This window comes from Dendrobium catenatum, unplaced genomic scaffold (genome assembly GCF_001605985.2).
Source record: "Dendrobium catenatum unplaced genomic scaffold, ASM160598v2 fragScaff_scaffold_788, whole genome shotgun sequence".
Lineage (NCBI taxonomy): Eukaryota > Viridiplantae > Streptophyta > Magnoliopsida > Asparagales > Orchidaceae > Dendrobium > Dendrobium catenatum.
This window is the reverse complement of record NW_021319250.1, coordinates 79,920-104,126: the sequence shown is the minus strand read 5'-3', so window position 1 is coordinate 104,126 and position 24,207 is coordinate 79,920. Positions and strand designations below refer to the sequence as shown.

At 31.3% G+C, this 24,207-nt stretch overlaps 1 protein-coding gene across 1 annotated transcript in view; it reads left to right on the top strand.

Annotated features, from left to right (window-relative positions):
* The first annotated feature begins 17,526 nt into the window (after window positions 1-17,526).
* Window positions 17,527-24,207, top strand: part of LOC110096140 (uncharacterized protein At5g01610-like) — a 15,763-nt gene continuing 9,082 nt past the window's right edge. The window contains exon 1 of the mRNA XM_020821917.2: window positions 17,527-17,957. Within this exon, the coding sequence (XP_020677576.1) occupies window positions 17,871-17,957 (87 nt within the window). The 5' untranslated portion in view covers window positions 17,527-17,870. The remainder of the gene's footprint in view (window positions 17,958-24,207) is intronic.

Below are 24,207 nucleotides of genomic sequence, written 5' to 3'. Positions count from 1 at the left end.
AATGTGAAGAAATATAGTAATTATATACTGATCGTATATTATGTTCTAGACCGTACTGTACGCCCTAATTAATATCTTTCATAATTAATATTTTGATAGCATGCAATCAAATCATTGAGATTTTTTATGATTGATCATACTATATGAACTTGTTTGTACTGTACAATTACCCTTGTACAAAATTGGTCATTCCTCGGAGCGTACCAAACGAAATCCATGATTTTTGTACTGATCATACCATACAAAATTTACAATGTTAGACGATCACCCATCTACAAAGTTGGCCATCCTAAGGATCATCCCAAACAAACAAAAGGATTTTATGTATCTTGTGACATACGATTGAGGATCGTACTGTACGATTTATCATAAAATTTGAACAGTTTGTCTAAACAATCTTGCTTGACAATTTTGAATTGAATTGATCATACTGTATAATATGTCTATCATACTATACAAATATAAGGTGGATGGTTTTGAAATTAAGATTTTTTTGAAGCCCTATATTTAAGGATATCTAACACTCTTGTTAGACATCTTTAGTTGCTTAGTCTTCTTAAGAGGGAGTTTGAGGGAGAGAAGAAGGAGAGCTTGGTGAGAGAAGAGAGGGAGATTTTGCAAGGGAGAAATTGTGAAGGGATTCACAAGGTTGCTCCAAGCAAGAATCTTGCCTAGTACATAAAACTTCTGCTTGAAATCTTTGTGGCTCCGAAGAATAAGTTCTTCAGCAAAGATAGTGGTTCTCTAACCATTACCTGGAGGGTGAAAATATATTTGTAGTTCTTTGACCATCACCAGGTGGGTGAAAATAGAGTTAAGGTTCTCTACCTATAAAAGAGTCACGGTTCAATGCCTCATCGGGGAGGTGAAACAGCATTTGCACTGGCTTCTCTACCTTGCTATGGGAGCAAAAGGAGAGTCACTTCTATTTAGTGTAATACTTGGCGAGGGAGTCTCCAAGGAGTGGGCATAGGTCAGGATTGACTAAACCACTATAAATTTTGGTGTGCTCTTTCTTAGTACTTTTACCACATTATAATTTCTGAACTTTTTATGATTTGATCTGTGGTCAATTTTTTTTTTTTGTTATTATAAAATTAGTTCTATTTTTGCATCAAGAGGTTTAAAATTCTTGTTTGATTAAGAAAATTTTTAAACTACCAATTTACCAAATCACTTTGGATCAAGAGGCTAAGTTTGATGTCTTTGATTGAATGAAATGAAGTCTTAACTTATTTTTCTTGTTGGCAGGCATCACATAGGTGATCCTTAGTGAAGTCTAACTTAGGTATGCCTCTAAGTATTTCTTTTTGGATAATCTTCCTAAAAATTTTCACGCTTACATGACATAGTCTCATATGCCATATCCATGAATCATCAATAATAATTTTCAAACATAGGGGATCAAAGTATTCAACACAGTTCAAATCAAGCTTATAAATGTTATTCACCCTTTTCCCTTCTAATACTAATTTATCATTCAAGCCAATCATGCATTTATAGATAAAAATTTAATATTAAAGCCCTTATCACACAATCCAAATGATGCATGCTATGGTGACGGATTATAAAATTGTGTTAAGGTAGGTGGTGGTTTGTTATTCTTAAGTGTAGATAGTTTTGCTTGTAAAAATTTATTTGCACTTTCAAGAATGGATATTTCTATTTTTAATATATGATCCCTACCATCTATTTCATCTGTGTGTGCTTCTAATCCTTTATCTGCTTTCTTTAATTCAATATGTGATATTTTCAAGAAGTTATAAGCATTAGATAGGTAAGTATGCTTATTATTTAATGCATCAAATTCATATAGTAAAGTCATATAATCACTATCTCAAGTAGAATGCTCGCTTACCAAACTACATGCTCTTTTTGTAAGGTATAAAAATCAGTATTGAGACTAGCATACATCTTTTTAACTTCATATATGAATCATGAACTTTCTCAAAAATAATAAACAATTCATCATAAAAAAGTTGGCATACCTCATCTTGATATGATTTATTAAGATTATCATTAGCCATGAGACATAAATTTGTTACCTCCTCCTCTGCTTCCGATTCTAATGATTTTGAGGCAGAGTCAGCCTAAAAAGCTTTATGTGTCTTTGTTAGGCCCTTTTGAACTTTAGCTTTTCTTTACCCTTCTCCTTATTCGGGTGAGTTTTTTGATTGGGGCAATCCATTCTTAAGTGTCCCGGCTTCATATATTTAAAACAAATAATAATATATGATATTTAGAATTTTTATTTATTTTTTACCTTTGTACCACTGCTGATGACACCTTTATTTTCTCTTTAGGAAGCTTTTAAATTATCATGTCATCAGCATGATGTCTTCCTCTCATTCATCTATAGATCTATCACATGCTAACTCATTTACTTTAAGTACTATAATTTTTTTTTTCTTTTTTTTACATGCATCACTTTTCCTTTGGCTCACTTCTTGCTTGTAGGAAATGAATGACCCAAGCAAGTTGTTAATGGAATAGATATTAAAATTCTTAGATTTAGTGATTGCATTAATTTTAGCATCATATACACTAGGTAGGCAATGTAAGATTTATTTACTTTATCTGAATTAGAAAGTTCTCTATCCAATATATACAGGGATGTCACTATCTATGTAAACATAGTATACATTTATGAAATCAACTAACTAGGTTTCATACAAAATAATTTGTAGCTATGAAGTAGGATGTTTAAATTAAACTATTTTACTTCACTAGTTCCATCGTATGTTATGCATAGTTTATCCCACATCTCCTTTCCTGTAGTACAGGTTGATACGCGCATACAATCTTCAGATATTAAATGATAGAAAAAAATAGTTTAAGCATTTAGTATTTAATTGAGATAAGTCTCTATCCTTGTTGGTCCATTCATAAAATGGTAATTTAGTTGAAATGCCATTAATCAAACGAGATGGTGCAGAATAACCTTCTTGTACTAAAAATTGCATGCGATAATCAATATATTGTAAAAATGTAGACATGAAAATTTTCAAGAAATCAAACTATATATTATCAAATAGTGGTTGATAGGTTATTGAATAACCCTCCATAGTATTTTGATTACCAAAATGCGTCATTAATCTTTTCTTGAAGATTTTAAAATCTAAATTTTAAGATACACTATAATACCACTTGAAATTTTGAGAAGGTTGTTAAACCTCATAAAACTTACCCTAGGCACACTAAGAGGAGGGTGAATTGGTAATTTAAAAAACCCCTACATATGTATACTATTTTTTTTTTATTTTAGCCACAAAATAACTTGAACAACTTAATTCAAATAGATTACTCAAAATAACATTTAGAAGCAATTTATAATAAAAAATTATAAGATAAAAGTTTTTTTAAATTTTTAACACATATAATTATTCTTGTAGCAAAAAGGGCTAAACTCAGTGCATTTGATTGATAAGATTGCAACTAATAAACTCAACTTTTAAGAAAAGAAAATCAGAAGAAAATAAAAATACAAAAATGAAAAAAACATATTATAAAGTTAGTGGTTCGGTCAACCTTGAACTACATCCACTCTCAGAAGTCCTTCACTTCGGGTATTGCACTAACACTATGTGACTCTCATTTTGCTCTCATAGCAAGCCGGAGAAGCCCTTACAGACTCACTTTCACCAAACCTAATGCAACGGAGTGCAAGAAGCTATGTCACCATCCTAGTGGCGGCAATAGACCTTGTATCATTTTTCTCCGTATTGGATGAGGTAGAGAACCCAAAGATTTTTCTCCCTCTTAGAGAAGACAAAGTACCTCCAATCTTTTTATCCCTCATATAGAATGTAAAGTACCTCGAGGACTTAACTTGAAGCCTCTCTCTCAAGTTAGCCTTCAAGGACTCACCAAGGCCTTAAAAGGATCAAGAGTGTAGCCAACCCTGAGCAACCGTGTGGTCCCCTCACACTCCTTCTCCCTCATGATCAACCTAACATTCTCCTTCCTCTAAAACCCTAATTTTCTCTCAAAGCACCTCTCTCAAAGTTCCTTTAGCAATCAAACAATCATTTCTATTTTTTAAGATATTCTTTAAACATTATTTAAGTATTAAGTTTCATGAAACTTTAAAAATTTAAGTTGGTCGTCTCTGTTCGTACAATATGATTAGAATTGGCACAATATGATGGGTTCAAAAAACTAAACCCATCTAGTACAATACAAATAGTCGTTCAGATGAACTGTTTAACTTTTCAAACACATTGTATAGTACGATCCAAAGATCATCTAGTACGATCTGATTACTTTCTCTCTATTAGTATAGGACTATTCATGGGATGATTAGAAATTATCTCTATCAATCATCCCATACTACTTTCATCGTACAATACGATTAGTTCATTATTATTGATTTGTCATGTATGATGTGAACATCATATAATATAATTAGTTTAAAATGCATGGTTTCATTTGATATGATCTTTGAGACAACCAAACTTCATCTCTGTCAATCATATGGCATGATCGACATTGTATAATATGATTCGCTATTATTAATTAAACTATGATTTGATTTACTAATTATGGGGGTTAATTTAATCAAGATTTCAAATTTTTGTACAATATGAATAACTTTGTTTAGTACGATTAGTTCAAAATTCAAATTTTGAATATCTTTTTTAAGTTTTCTGGTGGCTAGAATTTTAAGATCATAATGAATTATATAGTACGAACTTAATTGTACTGTGTGATTAGTTCACAGAAATTAATCATTCAATTAGATGTTAAACCCATTCTCTATATAACTAATCATATATTACAATTGTAAGTCATACAGTATGATTAATATAAAAAGTTTAACTTTAATTTTTTTTTTCACTCCTATGTGTGTGTGTACGGTCACCCAATTGCATACACCCTTATGTATCCAAGCTTAAGAAATAGAAAATAAAAAAATTATAGAATGGACATTCTAAACCAACTTTTGTATCCAAGCTTAAGAAATAGAAAATAAAAGTGCAAACTATTTTACTTGACATTCTATTCCATCCAATCTTGAGTTTCTAATAGCCTTGAGTAGTATATATTTTAACTACAATGTTAGTGCTCACTAACAAAAAGAATATCCAAAATATCAATTAAGAAAATTAATAATTTGATCAATAATATTTGTCATCATCAAAATCACAGGCTAGTGATTTTAGATTGTAACACATAGTTCTATGTAGTATTGGATATTCATTTCTACTTATTTTTATGTGCATTTATGTTTAGTTATGGGTCATCTAGGTGATTATCTGATGGATGATAGGCATAGTGTAGTTAGGTAGCACCAGTGCATAGTACTATTTGTCACGCCCTATAATCTAAATTTAGAAGAATTATAACTCTATCCTTTTAAATAGTTAACTTGGGCTCACAGTTCTATATATACAATAGAAAACATAAATGTGTTTATATTCATTTAATATCTACAGCTAATACAAACCCAAAATATCATGTGTTGCAACTTAGTTTTTATAACTATATTTTCATATTATGTATTTTTAATGATTCCAAATATTATTATTTTTTATTACTGTTTCTCCTAACACATATTGGATATATTTCTTTTGTTATTTGTGTATACTAACATTTTAGGAAAATTCTACACCAGACTTTTGGAGACTTCAAGTCAGTTAGATTAGGGTTTATTATAAATGGAGTCAATATTTTACAGTTTTATTGTGTCTGAGATAATGTGATTGTAATTAGATAACCGTGCACACACACACTTGGGAGAGTTAAAACTTGTAAATTTTTAAACTAATCGTACTGTATGATTTCTAATCATACGGGACGATTTGTCCAGTTAGTTCTTCTAGGAAGTAGTTAATTAAATCATGGACGAAAAAATTTCTAAGTATTGTTCGAAGTTGCCTTTGTATAGATAGCGTCCAAAGTATGAAATATTGCTAACATTTTTGTCCATACGAACAAGAAAATTTTTTGAACTGTTTGACCGGGACGATCTTATCTTTGTACATATGATATCTAGAGTACAAAAATATTGTGAACATTTTTGTCCATATAAATAGGAAAAAATTTTGACTTGTTCGTCTGTGATAATCTTACCTTCGTACAGATGATTCCTAGAGTACAAAAATGTTGCGAACATTTTCGTCCATACGAAAAAAAAAAAAAATTGAACTATTTGTCCGGGATGATATAGCTTAGTACTGTACGATGTTCTTGTATGAAAATGTTTCGTACAGGATTGTATGAGTAAAATTTGAACGATTCATATGTATAATTGTCGATTGCACTTTACGATTGGGGATGATCAAAATTAAAATTTTCATTTTTTTTAGATGGTTTTTTATGTCTTTCATATATAAGGTTCTTAAAACTATCTAAGGACATATCCATATACATTTTATTGAGAGCAAAAGTGTGAGAGTGATTGTGAGAGTGTTTTGAAAGGGTGGAGTGATATTTTCAAGTGGAAATTATGAAGGGTTCACAAGGTTTCCCAAACGTGAGAATCTCTTTATAAGTCTTGTCAATCCTCTTCCCTACTTCTTCGGGGTTGCTCGTGAGAAGATTTTTTAAGAAGATCTAGTTCTTTGTCGACACTAGGAGGGTGTAAAAGGATGACGGTTCTCTGCCAACACTTGGAGAAGTGTGAAAGGACATCAGTTATCTGCCAACACTTGGAGAAGTGTGAAATGATGACAGTTCTCAACCAACACTTGGAGAAGTATGAAAGGACGCCGGTTCTCTGCTAACACTTAGAGAAGTATGAAAGGACAACATTTCCTTGCCAACACTTAGAGAAGCATGAAAGGATGATAGTACTCTGCCGACACATGGAGGGTGTGAAAGGATGACGATACTCTGCCACATCGGGGATTGGTGGAAGAAAGGGTAATTGTAAAGGCTTCTATGTCTTGCTGTGGGAGCAAAAAGAGAGTAACTTTGGTAATATTGCAATACCTGAAGAGGGAGTCTTCAGGGAGTGGACGTAGGTCTAGTTGGACTGAACCACTGTAAATCTTTGTTTTCTTTTTATTTTTTAGCATTTTTATTTTTTACAATTTTAACTTTGTGGTTGAAAAAGTTTGTTTTGGAAAAAAATAAATTATGCATATAATTTTATAATCAATTTTTTATTCAAAAGGAAGATTTTTTAAAATATCAATTCACCCCCTCCCCCCTCTTAGTTAGCCTTGGGACAATTGCGTTAAGTCTAACATATGGACTTTTCAAGTGGTATCATAGCCTATTTCAAAATTTAAAGTTTAGATTACTTTTTAAAAAATAATTATGGCTAATTTTGGATATCATAACACACCTAAAGGGTATTCAATCACTAGACCCCCATTATTTGATAACATCCCTTTCAATTTAAAAAAAAAAACACAAATGTCTTCATTTCTTCAATCGCTTAACTATCGCATGCGGATATTAGTACAGGAAGGATACACTAGGCCAATTAAACTTTTAGATGACAGTAGAACTGAAACACCATTTGCTGAATGGATTATAGAAGAATGAGACTTAGCTCAGTTAAATGCTAAATGTTTGAACTTTTTTTTGTGCACTTACATCTAAAGATTATATACTTATAAAAGTGAAAAAGAAATTTGAGATAGACTTTGCATATGAAAAGACTGATGAAGTGAAACAATCTAGATTAAATATTTAATTGTATGATTATGAACTATTTTATATAAAACCAAATGAATCAATTTCTAACATTTACACATGTTTCACTCAAATAATCACTTCTTTGCATGATTTAGGTAGAGAATGATGAATGCATAAAAAGTGAATAAAATACTTCATTGTTTGCCTACTACTTATGATGCTAAAATAACTATCATTATAGAGTCTAAAGATTTAAATGTTTATTCTATTGACAATCTTCTTGGATTACTAATTACTTACGAGAAATGAGTGACTCAAATATAGCTTGATGCAGGGGAGAAGAGAAAGGAGAAGAAAATAGTATTGAAAGTGGATGACTCGGAGAGTGATCAGTCATAGTCTGAGGATGAGGATGACAATGCCCTGATGACAAAGCAATTCAGAAGTTTTCTAAAGATGAAGAAAAGGAGATACCAGTAGTGGTATAAAGATAAGTTCCACAAAAATATTAAGGTTTCTAACGATGTTATTTGCTACGAATGCAGGAAACTTGATTATATTAAATCGGATTACCCTAATCTTAAAGCCAATCTTAGCAAGAAGAAGGTTGAGGAGAAAACAAATGTGAGGAAGGACAAGAAGAGGTTATAAAGAGCTTTTTGGGCAAATTCAATTTCATATTCATCAGAAACAGAAGTAAAGGAAGAAGTCACCAACCTGTGTTTGATGGCTGATAAGCTTGATCTATCATATCAAGAAGAGGTATGTGACTTAACTTATGAAGAGTTATTTGATATTTTTGAAAAGAATCATACAGCACATAGAAAACTTAAGAAAATGTATGCTATGTTGAATTTAGATTTCCTTGAATTACAAAAAGAGCATGAAATCCTTAAAAAAAATTATGCATAAATTGACAACAACCAGATGAAACTTTTGGATGAGTTTGATGAATTGAACAAACATCATGAACTATTGAAATCATCCCACACTGAACTGGAAATTTTTTTTTAAATATTTATGGAAGAATCTAAAATTACATATCACTATTTGAAAGGTTACAATGGTGTATTAGAAAGTGTACACACATTTTTTAAAGCACAATTGAACGCACTTGAGAAAAATAGGATTCCACCTACACCTAAACAATTTTTTAATCTTGACAAAAAGATAAAAATTTTAAAACCTAGGAAAAGATAAGTTTATACACATAAATTGAAAAATCATTTTCCTTGAGTTAAATATTTTTCTTGTGGTGTGATTGAGCATATATCTCACACTTGCACTAGTCATAAAAAATCATATCTAATGTGAAGACCAAAGTTGCATAAAATAAATCATATTATATATGCATCTAGATTAACTTTGCCAAGAGAAGAACCTAAACTTATTTGGGTTTCCAAGACTAACGTTAGATTATCTTATAGAAATGCTCTCATACAAGATCTCGTGAGAGTATTTAGTACCTGGATAGTGGATTTTCAAAGCATATAACTAGAGATACGACATAATTCATATAGCTAGAAGTCAAGAATAGAGGCAATGTTATACTGGGAGATAATACCACTAGGAAAGTGGTAGGCACAAATATGATTGGAAACTTGAACAAATTTTTTATTTAGAATATTTTACTTGTAGGAGGCTTAAAGAATAATTTGTTGAGTATTAGTCAGCTATATGATAAGGGTTATAGTATTAAATTTTTTTTTACTAGCTACATATTAAGCCAAAATGAAAATAGTGTACTGCATGGAACTAGGGTAAACAATGTGTATATACTTGATTTGAATTGTATTAAACCTCCTAATGTTTTTTGTTTGAAAATAATTTTTGATGAATCATGGTTATGAAATATGAGACTTTGTCACACTAACATGAAAAACCTTAGAAAAATTACCCAAAAAAGAACTTGTTAGAGGTATACCAAAACTAGATTTTACTAAAGATCACATGTGTGATGTATGTCAACTAGCAAAATAGATGAAGTCCTCCTTTCATTCCATTAAGGATCTTAGAACTAGCAAACCATTGGAAATTATTCACATGGATCTTTTTGGATCGGTTAGCACTGTAAGTTTAGGAGGTAAATTTTATTGATTTGTGATTGTTAATGATTTTTTGAGATTTACTTGAGTTAAATTTTTATTTCATAAGAGTGAATCATTTGAGAAATTTAAAAAAAATTGACTTGAATTTAAAGAAACCTAGGATGTAAAAACTTATCAATTCAAAGTGATCATGGAGATGAATTTGAAAATGAATATTTTGAGGAGTTTATAAAGAGAAAAGAGTTGATCAAAATTTTTCAGCACTACCTATGATCCCTCAGCAGAATGGGATAGTCAAAAGAAAGAATAGAACATTAATTGAAGCTGCCATAGCCATCTTAGTAGAATATCCACTTCCAAAATATTTTTGGACTAAAGAAGTTAGTACTGCTTATTATGTTCTAAATAGAATGAACATTATATCCAAAATGAATAAAATATCCTATGAGCTTCTTGAAGGTAGAACACCAAATTTGTCATATTTGTATGTTTTTTGATGTAATGTGTTCATTTATAATAATAAAAAATCTCCTTTAGAAAAATTTGATCAAAAATCTGATGAAGAAAATTTTCTTGGATGTTGTAGTGTTAGAAAATTATATAAAGTTTTTTAACAAAAGAACTTTGGTAGTTTAGAAGACCACACATGTTGTATTTGATGAATCTGACATTTTGAAACAGCTAAGTTTGGAAGAGGATCATATTGAAAATAACCCCCAAATAATAGAATAGATTGATTTGGAAGAGAATATGTAAATAGAAAACTCTTTGCCTAGAGAATTGAAATTTTTTAAGAATCATCCTAAGGAATTAATTTTAGGTGAACCTAGCAAGGGTATTAGGACTAGGCATGGAATTAGCAAAGAGGTGAATCATTCTACTTTTATTTTAATGGTTGAACCCATAAATATAAATCAAGCACTTTATGATGAATTTTGGATTTTAGTCATGCAAGAAGAATTGAATCAATTTGTTAGAAATGATGTTTGGATATTAACTAAAAGGCCAAAGGATCAAAGTATTGTTGGAACTAAGTGGGTATTAAAAAATAAAATGAATGATTTAGGAGTTGTGATCAGAAATAAGGCTAGATTGATAGTTAAAGGGTATAATCAAATAGCATGGATTAATTTTGAAGAGACTTTTGCCCGCATAGTAAGACTTAAAGCAATTAGGATTTTATTAACCTTTTTCTGTTTTAAAGATTTTAAATTATTTCAAATAGATATCAAAAGTGTTTTTTTTGAATGGGGTGATATAAGAGGATGTTTATATTGAGCAACCTCCAGGTTTTGAAAATTCTAAATTCTCTAATCATGTGTTTAGATTGAAAAAATCATTGTATAGATTGAAATAGACGCATTGGGCTTGGTATGAGAGGATAAGCACTTTCTTATTAGATAGATTATTTGTATAAGGAAGTGTGGATACCACTCTCTTTTTAAAGAAATTAAAAGATGACATACTCATTATTTAGATATATATTGATGATATTATTTTTGGATATACAAATAAAAATCTTTGTAATAATTTTTAAAAAAATAATGAGTAATGAATTTGAAATGAGTTTAATGGGAGATATGAGTTATTTTCTTAGTTTTCGTATTAAGTAAAATGAGGAGGGAACTTTTTTAATCAGTCAAAGTATATTAAGGACATTCTCAAGAAATATGAAATGGACAGTGCTAAACTAGTAACTACACCAATAAGTTTCTCAGTGTAGTTGGATAAGGACCCAAAGGGAAAATTTATTGATAAAAAAAAATTAGAGGTTTAATTGGATCATTGCTTTATTTGATTACTAGCAGACCATATATAATATTTTGTGTTTATTTTTGTGCTAGATTTCAATCTGATCCAAAAGAATAATATTTGACAGCAATAAAAAGAATTTTAAGATATCTTTTGGGAACTTAAAACTTAGGGATTTGGTATCTTAAGTACAGCTCTTCATTTGAACTTTTTAGATATTTTAATTCAGACTTTACAGGTTGTATGGTTGATCGAAAGAGTATATCTAGAACTTGCCAATTTATAGGAAATTCTTTAGTTTCTTGGTCTAGTAGAAAATAAAATTTTGTAGCCTATTTACTACTGAAGTTGAATATATTGCCTTAGAAAGTATGTAACACAAGTACTTTGATTGAAACAATAATTGATTGACTTAGGATTTATAATTTGCATAATTCTTCTTTTTTATGATAATACTAGTGTCATTTGCATTTTAAAAAATCTTATTCAACATTCTATAATCAAGCATATAGATATAAGACATCACTTCATTAGAGATCATGTATCCAATGGAGAAATTGAATTGACTCACATTTCTACAAAAAATTAACTTGCATATATTTTTATAAAATCAGTAACCTTTGAAACTTTTAGCACCTTAAGAACAAGGTAAGATTTGATTGATCTTAATGCTTAAATTAAATATTCTACAAACTATATATGTTCTATGTTTTGTGTTTGTTTAGTTTATTTTTGTTTGTTTGTTTTATTTGTTTATGTGTGTTTGTTTTTATTTTGTTTTCATTTTTATGTGTGTTAAAACTAGAAGCATGTCACTTGGTTGAAATAATTGTTTTTGAGAAGTTTTTTTGAGATTCAGGTATTATTCTTTAAGTGTGTTATTCGTGTTGTACGAATATTTTTTTGTTATGTACAAATTCTATAGCGTAAATATGATAGTTTTGGGAGTTGAGCATGCGAAACTTAGATTTTTATAGGCTTCATACTGTACGATGACATCATCGTCCGGTATAATTTGTACTAATTTGTTTATATGTATGGGGATGGTTTTACTAGTTAGGTTTAATTATTTATTACTGATCGTACATATGAAATCATTTTCGTCTATACAATCTAGGTGTGAGTTTCTATAGGGCCTAACCACTTTAAAAATGATCTTTAATATTCTGTCGTTCTGTATGAACACCTGTTCATCTGTACGATCGAGTGGTAAAAAATCATGTATGAAAGGACACCTTAGAAATGGTGTTTTATGAAAAATCATTTCATCTCTAGCCATTTCTGTTTGTACGTACAAAAAATGTTTCATCATGTACAATTCCAAAATCGTATGTGCGAAGAAAATTTTATACAATACGATTGATCATTTTTCTTTATATAGAAAGGTTTTGAGATCATTTTTAATTCACATTCTATTTCTTTCAAAACTCTCTAGATCCCTTGTCTAGGAAATGGCTAGTTCTAACAAACGTCCACGTGGTTCTAAGGGTTTATCTTCTGGAAGTGGTGTGGATTCAAACTTCCTATCTAAGAAGTATGAGGATGCATATTTTAGGTTCATTGCTGCCAAGATCACTCCATCTAGACTTCTAATCCAAGATGATCTTCACTTCTCAGTAATGCCTTTATTTGCCTCTACTCAACTATACTTCATTCTTACTCTTATTTATGCCTATCACAAAGAAACCTTTTATTATTTCTTGGCTAACATGAGAGTGAGTGATGACCACTCTAGGATAAGTTCCTTTATCCAAAAACAACATGTAGAGATAACCAAAGAAGATTTAGGCAACTATCTTCATCTGAGAACCCAAGGGATTCGAGCCCACACCTTAACCTCTAGAGCTGATTACGACTTGTCTAAAAATAATAAAGTTCTTAGAGGTGTTTTCCAAGTTAATCATTTAGCTCGAGTCTACACCTTGAACCAAAATTCCTGGATCATCCAACATGTCTTAAGAACTTTGATTATTCATAAGGCTGGTGATCGAGTAAATATGACTCCACTCCTATCTACTGTCACATATCTTATTATGGCTGAAAATTTATTTGATGAAGCCCAACTCATTATGGATTACCTGTATAACTTTTCTAAAATTAGACTTCCACGCCATAAGTGGAAAAAGAATGTGGCCTTAGGATATCTTGTTGCTTATATCCTTTACAAGAAGTACAACCTTATTCATCCTGATCCTCCCACTCAACTCCCGATCTATTTTACTGATACTTCTTTTCGATCACTATTTGGGAGAGATCAGAGTTTTAGTGATGATACTAAGGGAGAAGGGGGAGCACCTGCCCCTTGACCTAACTAAAATCAATTTCAAGAAATGGTTCAGCATTTTGATCATTTGGAGATTCACTTTGATCAACGTTTTGATCAAATTGAGACTCATTTAAATCAGCAGGATATGAGATACCAGGATATGGGCTAGATTCGTGGTCAAGTCAACACGATCAATACCAATATAGTTATGATGAATAATTATTTTTTTATGTTCAATCAGCCTCCACCTCCAGATTAGGGCCCCTCCGAGTTCTAAGTGTACTTCATTGTTGTTATGTCTACCAAGCTTTTGAGAGTGATGTTATGATGTTTTTCTTTCATGTTTGTAGTGTTTATTATACGTTGTAAAGTTTTTTAAGTGATGATATTGGGTGTTGTTGTTTGCGGTATCGTTGGGAGTGAATGTATGCAAAACTTTTTGCTTCAAAAAAAAAATGCCTTGTTATGGTGATGTGTTCTTGTTTCTTGCTACTTAAAATGTTGGTATGTTTAATAAGAAAAACCTTTTGAAATTGATCATTGAAATGAGTTATACATTATTTTGCTTTGCAAATTAATTTTCTTACAAAAATCTATTCTTTCAAAATTTTAAATTAGATTTTAACTGGATTTAGATAAGGAGATCAATTTCATATTCTTTTAGTCAAACATAACTAGAATATCATTGTTGCAATATTGATGTCTTATTATTTTTATTTTTTAATATGCTTATTTTTGTTATTAGTGAGATTTGAATTTAGATTACTGATTTTGGAAAGACCTGGTATCAAAAGAAAATGCACAATATATGCAAAAATCGAAAGAATGCACAATGGTTCACAAAGTGAAAAGAGGTACAAAATTAGTCCAAATAGAAAAGATGCACAAAGTGTGCTGCAAATATTTGAAAAGATGCACAATGTTGTCAAATTGAAATTTATTATTATGTTCTTTCCTCTATCATTCAATCTCTAATCCAAATATGTCTAATTAATAATTATATTCTATATTGAATTTGAAGCTAACTAATCTTTATTTCATCTTTTTTGTAATAATCATCTTTTATTTAAATTGTCTAACATGAATCATGACTTTGATTGACTTTTCTTATCTTATTTGTTCTTTGATTTAAAATTTAATTTTTTTTCTTTTTTAGTATTATGAAATTAATATTATACATGCAATTGGTTTAAAACCATTTTCTAGGTCAATTCTTTTGGTTTATCTAACCTTACATTTCAAGTAATACTTACCTTTCTATTGTTGTCAAAAGGAGAAGTAATAATATTATTTGATTTATTAATATTTGTTGGAATGTTTGTTGTTTGATGTGTATTGTTTGATGTGTGTAATTTTTTTGTGTGTATGTGGTATATGTATGTTTTGAATGCATGTGTTAAATATTGGAATCATGTTTTTGTGTTCGTATTTTGTTCAATTTTATTTTTTTTTTTAGATATTTTGATCTTCATGGGAATCCCTAGATTTACATTGCTCATTTATTTAGGGGGAGCTAAGGAGAATTTTTTTTTGCTTTAAATGTTTATTCAAACAATAATTATTTTTCCATCATCAAAAAGAAGGAGATTGTTGCAACTTAGTTTTCATAATTATATTTTCATATTATGTGTTTTTGATGATTCAAAATATTATTATTTTTTATTACTATTTCTCCTAATACATATTAGATATATTATTTTTAATGTTTGTGTATATTAACATTTGAGAGAAATCCTACTCCAGACTATTGAAGACTTCAAGTTAGATTAGATTAGAGTTTATTGTAAATGGAGTCTGTGTTTTACACTTTTATTGAGTGTGAGAGAGTGTGATGTAATTGGATAACCGTGCACACACACACTAAGGGAGAGTTAAAATTTGTAAATTTTTAAACTAATTGTATTGTACGATTACTAATCGTATGGGATAATTTATTTAGTTAATTCCTCCAACAAGCAGTTAATCAAATCATGAACGAAAAAATTTTGGAGTTTTGTTCGTACTATACGAAGTTTCCTTCGTATAAGCGACGTCCATAATACGAAAATGTTGCGAATATTTTCGTCTATACGAACAGGGAAATTTTTTGAACTGATCGTTCGAGGCGTCTTGCCTTCGTACAGACGACGTCCAAAGTACGAAAATGTTGCAAGCCTTTTCGTCCATACGAACATGAAAATTTTTTTGAACCGTTCATCCGAGACGATCTTACCTTTGTACAAACGACATCCATAGTATGAAAATGTTGTGAACATTTTCATCCATACGAACAAGAATTTTTTTTTTTTTTTGAACTATTTGTTCGGGATGATATAGCTTCGTATTGTACGATGTTATTAAACAAAAATATTTTATACAGGATCGTACGAGCAAATTTTGAACTATTTGTACGTATAATTTTTGAATGGATTGTTTGATCAGGGACAGACAAAATTGAAATTATTAGTTTTTTAGATGATTTTTTGTGTCTTTCATATATAAGGTCCTTAAAATTGTCTAAGGACGTATCCATCTTCATTTTTTTTTAGAGAAAAAGTGTGAGAGTGATTGGGAGAGTGTTTTGAGAGTGTGGAGAGATTTTCAAGTGGAAATTGTGAAGGGTTCACAAGGTTTCCCAAAAGGAGAGAATTTCTTTGTAAGTCTTGTCCATCCTCTTCCCTGCTTCTTCGGAGTTGCTCGTGAAAAGATCTTTGAAGAAGATCTGGTTCTCTGCCGACATTAGTTGGATGTAAAAGAATAACAATTCTCTGTCAACACTTGGAGAAATGTGAATGGATGTCGGTTCTCTGCCAACACTTGGAGAATTGTGAAAGGACGACGGTTCTCTGCCAACACTTGGAGAAGTGTGAAAGGATGACAGTTCTCTACCAGCACTTGGAGAAATATGAAAGGATAACGATAGCCGAAACTTGGAGGGTGTGAAAGGACGACGGTACTCTGCCGCATCGGGGATTATTGAAAGACAGGGTAATTATAAAGGCTTCTTCACCTTGTTGTGGCAGCAAAAGGAGAGTCACTTTGGTAATAGTGTAATACCTTAAGAGGGAGACTTCAGGGAGTGGATGTAGGTCTAGTTGGACCGAATCACTATAAATCTTTATGCTCTTTTTATTTTTCAGTATTTTTTTTATGCAAATTTTGTGGTTGAAAGAGTTTTATTTTGGAAAAACATAAATTGTGCAAATAATTTTATAATCGGTTTTTTATTCAAGAGGATTTAAAATACCAATTCGCCTCCCTTTTGATTAGCCTTGGGACAATTGCGTTAGGTCTAACAACTTATATAGATTTTTTGTTATGTACAATAACAATTATATAAAATAAACTAGTACATCATTATAATTACATCATGACTATTAAAAAAACATCTAGTAGATATAAAAAGAAAAGATTAGCTTGTGACCTAAATCACTCTAGTATGCATAGCCCATCAAATAATCAATATCTACAGTTGAAATCAATAAAAAATATATACAATATCACTGAAATTTTATTTAATCATTTTTTTAACAAATTTAATTATCTAATAATTAAATTAAAAAATATTTAGTAAAACGGTTTTCTTAGCAGCCTTTTAGCTGTGCCAAAAAGGGCAAATTATTGGGTCAGGTGACCGAACGCAGAGATAGGTTCGGATAATAATAAAATATTATTTTAAAATTAGCGCAACTAAAGCGCAACCAAAGCGCAACTAAAGCGCAACCAAAGCGCAACTAAAGCGCAACCAAAGCGCAACTAAAGCGCAACCAAAGCGCAACTAAAGCGCAAGTCAAAAAGCGCAACTAAAGCGCAAGATGACGCGGCAAATTTTTATTGGCTGTCCGAACTTATCTTTTGGCTCCGGTCACCTGACCCAATAATTTGCCGCCAAAAAGGCCTAAATCGAATTTGCATTTCCACTCCTTCGGTCGGAGCAATTCCACGAATGGGCTTCCGGAGAGCTGATATCACGGGCGCCGGTGTGTGCGGGCCACGCCGGCGACTGGGTGAAGCATCGCGGCCGGCGTGTACTGAAAGAGCATTCCCGCAATCGCATTTAAGACTTGCCAAATGTCGAATGACCTATTCAGAAAACACTTTTCTTCGCACTCTCCGCCCAAAGCATTTTTTTGATACTCGTCCCAAATAGAACTCGCCAATCGACAACCAGGGCAAGAAAATAGGAGGAGGAGGAGGAGTGAGTGTTGTCTCTGATAGATCGATTTGAAAAAGGAACCATGAATCAGATACTTGGCAAGTTGTGCGGCTATTGGTTCTCAAAGAGAGCCAGCAAAGAGCTGTTCTCCGTCGGCGATGATATCAATGTGAGTAGTTTTGATTCGAGAGCTTGAGAGTTATTTTTTATGAGTTCTGGATGTAATCCTTCCTTGTTATTGATGTGATCTTCTTTTTTAATTTTGCGGTGTTTGTTTGTGGGTGGTTTATAAGTTGTAATGCTCGAACTCAAATCCGACTCTGAGTATTCTCGCTTAGAAAAAATCTGTCTAAATAAATGACAATAGCAGAATTGTAGATAACTTTGTGTATGTTTCTAGGAATAACACAATGTAATAGTCCCTTTGGCATCAATTCTAGGGTTCCTTCTGTATCAAGGAAAATAAAGCTTCGTGTTTTAGGTGAAATTCATTGTTATCCATCATCAAGAATAATTTGTCTCATGAAATACATTAGGTACCTCTAATAGTCATTAGATTACTTTCAAATGAAGAAAATTTTTCTAACAAGCAAAATAAATAAAATTATTCTCTTTTTAAATAATCAAATATGATAATTATCTTAATATGACAGGGATACACAGAAATTTCAAATATCTTCCTACAAGAATAACATGTTTTATGAATTACAGTTGATGCGTTTGATAGGCATAAAGTTACATTTAGATGCAAAAAATTACCTAATAATTAAAATAACTAAAAGTATTCTCTTTTTAAATAATCAGATGTGATAATTATCTTGATATGACTGGAATAATTAGGAGTATCAAATATATTCCTACAATTTAGTTAACTCAAATCATATACGCATCCATCCCACAATCAAGCCACTTAAAAAGATATCATCCTCGGGTTGTGTTTTGAAACTTTCATAAAGTTGAAAATGTATTACATCTCTTAGCAATCAAAAATATCTTGTCTTCAATGAACTTTGATTAGAAACAAAAGCGCTAGATGGGGAAAATGTAAAATCTGAGATAAGAAAGTAGTAGATCCACTGCCAGAACATTGCAATTACAGTAGGTGGAGAAAAATACTCAAATAGATTTTTTTTTTAATTCACATCAAAAACTAGATAGAATCCAATTTTCATTAACAGACTACGTATGCATGCATCAGGTTTGAAATAAGAGAAGATGTAATGGCAGTGGATGAAATAATAATGGCATGCTTTTCTAGTGAAAATTTTAATTGTGCAACACTTCAACTTGGCAAGAAGAATATTGACTACATCCATAGGCAATATAAATTTAATGGGAATGGGATATCCTAGAAATCCCAACAAATTGGTCATGCTTGGAGTCTCCATAATTGGTTTAGAGTCCTATCTTATTTTCAATAATTTGGGTGAACCTCATCTTGTTAATCTTCAATTTAAATTTAAATTTCTTTATGTTCTTCATATATCTTGGATATGATGCCAACACATTCCAAAATATAAATGAGAAATCTAAAGACTAAGTGATATAGAACGGATGGGGGGAAAATTTGAAAATTGAAATTAAAAGTAAATGAGAAAAAAGGGGGTGGTTAATTAAATCACATAATTGGATATCCAATTAAGGAATTAAATAACTATAAAGGGGATGGGCCGGCAACATTAAGAGGGGCTTGGGAGTTTATGGAGAGAGATTTAAATGCTTGCCAAGTGGGGAATCTTAAATTAGGAAGAAATATTTAAATCAAATCTTATTTGAATTTGAAATAGGTTTGATTTGAATACTTTCCTAAAATAAGATAACTAAATTAGGGAAATGATTTGAAATTTAAATACATTTGAATTTAAATTCAAATGCTTTTCATATTAAAATACACCCACAATAGGAAAGAATGTTATCAAGCAAGATTGATTCCAATCAAGAGCAAAAGGGGAGGGACGGCGGGTAGAGAGAGAAGGGGCCAATTATGGGAGGAAAGGAAAAGGAAATTAATCAAGTCTTCAATTAAGGGAGAAAGGATTTAATCAAATACAATTCCAATTTGATTGGAATTTGATTTGAAGAACTTTCCAAAAATATAATCTAGTAATTTAGGTAAGGTGTTGAATTACATTTTAATTGGATTTGAATTCAAAATTCTTTTCAAATTATCTTCAACCTAATTTAGGAAGACAAAGGAGAATGAAGGAGGGAAGAGGCTATGGGTGAGGTGGTCGGCTGGCTAGTGGAGGAGGCTTGTGGCTTTGGAGGGGTTTGTGGGAGAATCGGCTAGTGGCGAGTAGGGGATTTTGGCCGACGGTCAAGGGAGGAGGAGAAAAGGATTTAGGGAAAGAAAGATACAACCATGAGCCCGGACACATCCTGTAGCTGACGGGTAATACGTTGTCCTTCTCCAAGGGACTTCAAGCCATGAGCCCGGACCCATCTTGCGGCTGGTGGAAGCTCTGATTCCCTCCCATAGAAATCTCACACAAGTTCTCTCCAAAAGTGCAAACCTTTTTTTTTTAATTAATAATCCATCATTTGATACATGAGCAAGGGCCTCTATATATATAGGCCTCAAAACAAAAGAAATTAAAAAAGACAACTTTGCCCCTTGGGCTTACATAAGACAACTCTTAAATAAGGGTAAAAACAAGAAATGCAAAATTAAATCAAAATACAATTAATAAACTAAGATAAAAAAAGAGTGATCTCGGCCGTTGATCTTCGTCTCTTCCATTGAATAACCACTCACCGTTGGATGCCCGCATCACTAAGTTTCCATTTGAAATTTTTTGTTTGGAAGAAGGAACATACTTTGGCTTTGATGGATGCACCCTAATTTTTTGTTGGGAAGAAGGAACATACTTTGGCACCAAAGGAATATTATTTTTTTGTTAAAAATTAATTTCAATTTTGTATCTTTGAACTTTTATTAAGCATATAACATCTGAGAAATCATTCTTCTCCTTTGGTTATATGAACCTTAACTTCAACTATAATACTATCACTCATGTAAATTTTTAAATCCATGGAACTCCTATTATGTCATTAGGAATGGGACTTTTTTTCTCTTGTTGCGGAGGCAAACTTTATGTGGTGATGAGAATGATAATTTAAAAAGTTTATATTTCTTATATATGTGCAATCTTATGACAAATGTTCTCATTTGATTAAATGAGTTACAAAGCTTTTTAATGTTATATTCGAATAAAACCTTGTACATATAATTTGGTAAAACAGGATGATTTGTAGTGACAGATGAATGGGGTAGAGCAGATAGTATATGTTGACAAGAATAATAATTTAATAAGTTCGCAATTCTTGTAGATATGCAATCTCACATCTACATAGCAAAGACGCTTCAATGCAAAGCTAGGGTGACAAAAAGAGATGAATGATTGTGTACAGAAGAGGGACCAAAGAGGGGAGAGACAGGAGAAAATTTTGAGTGCACCAATTTGGAGAGAGGAGGGAGACCACAAGAGAACTTAAATTTCAATTCATTCAGTCAAAATCAAAATACCAGCTACGAACCCCTACGTATAGAAATAGAGTTACAAAATTATGATTGAATAGTTTGTAATCAAATTTAATTCTATCCAAAATTAAATCTAATCTCACTCATAATTCAAATTTGAAATAAATATTATCAAAAAGAATAATTCATCATAATTTCAAAATAATAATTATAATCTAATAACTCCATATATTCTAATTAAATTAAATAAATCATAAAATAATCTAGTTGTATTTTCTTGAGTTTCATCAGGCTATTTTCAAAATTCAATTATATGACCATCAGGTCATAATAGGGGTAATTTAAGTATTGCACTAGCCATGGGATTCAATCATGCCCTTTGTGGTTTTATCTACTTTTTATTAAGGAGCTGTTTGGTTGGCTAAAAAAGAAATGCAATGTAAAAGAAATATAATGTAAAAAAATACAGTGTGAAATGAATACTTTGGAGTTGTTTGGATGAGTGTTAAGTAAATGGAGGTGAATGTTTTTTTTTTAAGAAAAATGAACATAGTGTAAAGTCCAAAGATGATGGTGGCCGGTAAGTAGCGGTGGCAATGGCGATGGTGGCCGGTGGTGGTGATCTCCAAAGGCGGTGGCGGCTGGCAAAGGCGGCCAACTATGGTGGGCGGCGGCGACCTTCGATGGTGGGCGAAGGCGGTCAAGGGAGTTTGCTTGCAATGTAAACAATTCTTGCTCATTACCTCAACTCTGGGCGAGTTTTTTTTACCTCAAATCTAAAATGGTTTACACGACGTTTACTTTACTTTGCATTCCTTAATTTTTTATCTAACCAAACACCAATATTTTCAAAATCATTGTATTTGGAATACTTTACACCCATTTTACTTCCAACCAAACAAACCCTAAGAACAACATGTGACAAGAAATGTACGAGTTAAAAACCAACAAAATCACAAATCATGTTTGAGACTAACTCTAGCATGGAAAATGCAATGAAGTAAAAAAGTGCAAAATTTGGTTCTTTTGTTAGAAGCTGTAAAGAATAGACTTAAACCAAATCCATAATATGGAAAAAAGAGGCATATTAGTCATAAGTTTCAAAGAGAGAAAAATGGTTAACCAAAATTGGTTAAAAACAAATCATTCTTAGAATGAAAGCCTTAAAATATTAACGATGATTAAAACTCACAATTTCTTGATCACAATTGAGAATCCAATAAAAAAACGCTAAGACATCTTTAATCATCAACAATACAACATTAAGAATACCTGATTCCCTTGTTAAAGAAAAAGAAATCCTTAAACCAATCCATAACATAGTAAAATGCAGCACATATTTGTTCCATTGTTAGAGCTAGTTAGAAGAAAGAAAAGCCTTAAATCAAGGCCATTCTATGAAAAAAATGGGCATATTATTCTTCTTTCTCAAAGACAGAAAAAAAATTAACCAAAAATGGTTAAAAAACAAATCATTCGTAGAACAAAAGCCTTAAAAGATTAACCATGACTAAAACTCATAATTTCTAGGTTACAATAGAGATAATCTACCTATTGCACAAGCCTATCGAACTTAATTCTATAATTTTGTTTACTTTCTAGTTTCTTCTTAGTATAGAAAGAAAACATAAGAAAGAAATAAATTAGGCTATAAGAACAAGCAAGATCACATATTTTGTAAATAACGTATTCAGCTTGAGAATAACTTAATGTGCTAGCTGCAATAAGAAAATGTTAGACATCTATAATCATCCTATAAGTTGACAACGTTAAGAATATTTGATTCCTTTGCCATGGTAAAATAAAACCTTTCAATCAAGCTAAAACCTAGCAAAATGCAGCCTACAAATTATTCTTTATTTTCACATGAAGCAAAAGATTAACCAAAAAGGTTATAGGACAAATAGTTCTTATGATGCGATAGCTTTTATGAGTTTTTTAACAGCATCCTCAACAACAAATTTTCTATCCTTCAAAAACCAATGGATCATGTCTTCATCATATATTCCATTTTTTCTAACTGCCACACTTGAATGTTCTTTCTCAAGCTTATCTTTAAATTCCAACACAAGCTGCAAATACAAAATTGAATCTAATTAGAGAATTTTACGAGGAGCTATGGATTCTTGTAAAAAAAATAGAGTTCGACAAATTTAAATAAATGTAATTGGAAAGGATGATATCTTGCCGAGGCTCAACCGCGAACATTTTTTGTCTGCATTTGAGTGACATTACTATAAAGCCTTAAATGGCAGCATAGTAATAAAGCAACTCAATGCACTAACAAGATCATAAATAGGTTTTAACAGATTTTGTACTGGTAATCTTTTGTCAATCTTTTGCATTGTATTTCTCATCAACTTCGTACCAACCTTGAGTAATTTTTTTTCAAAAAGACAAAAAATTCAAAATAAACATTCCATGAACGGGACTTCAAAGGGTTTCAAAATATTTAGAAGGAATGAATCCCTCATGGAACCTCTGTATAGAGCGTAAAATACTGCTTTGTTATTCCTTGGCATTCAAACTCTTTAATCTGTATAATTAGTGGATAAGAAAAATAGAGGTATTTATTTAGTGTCATTCATAGAAGAGGAGCAAAAACACACCATTGATTATTGAAATAATTGCATATCAATAGTCAATGAAATTTATAGCTGGAATCCTTTCCGATTATCAGCTTCCACCTTAAGTTCAACTATTTAGGTCGATTTTATGAATCCTTCTCTATCACTCATTTCTTAAGCTAAGTTTGAAATTAATTTTAGTTGAATCCCTTGATAGTTTCATACCATGAACTTTCACTTTAGCCATTTTCCTTTCTCTACCTTACGTGGTAATTCCACTTAATCACAACCACGGGCCATAGTAAACTGATTCTCCAAGTCAATTACAGAATCAAAAAGAGAGTTCACATCAAGAATAATAGCTATTTTTT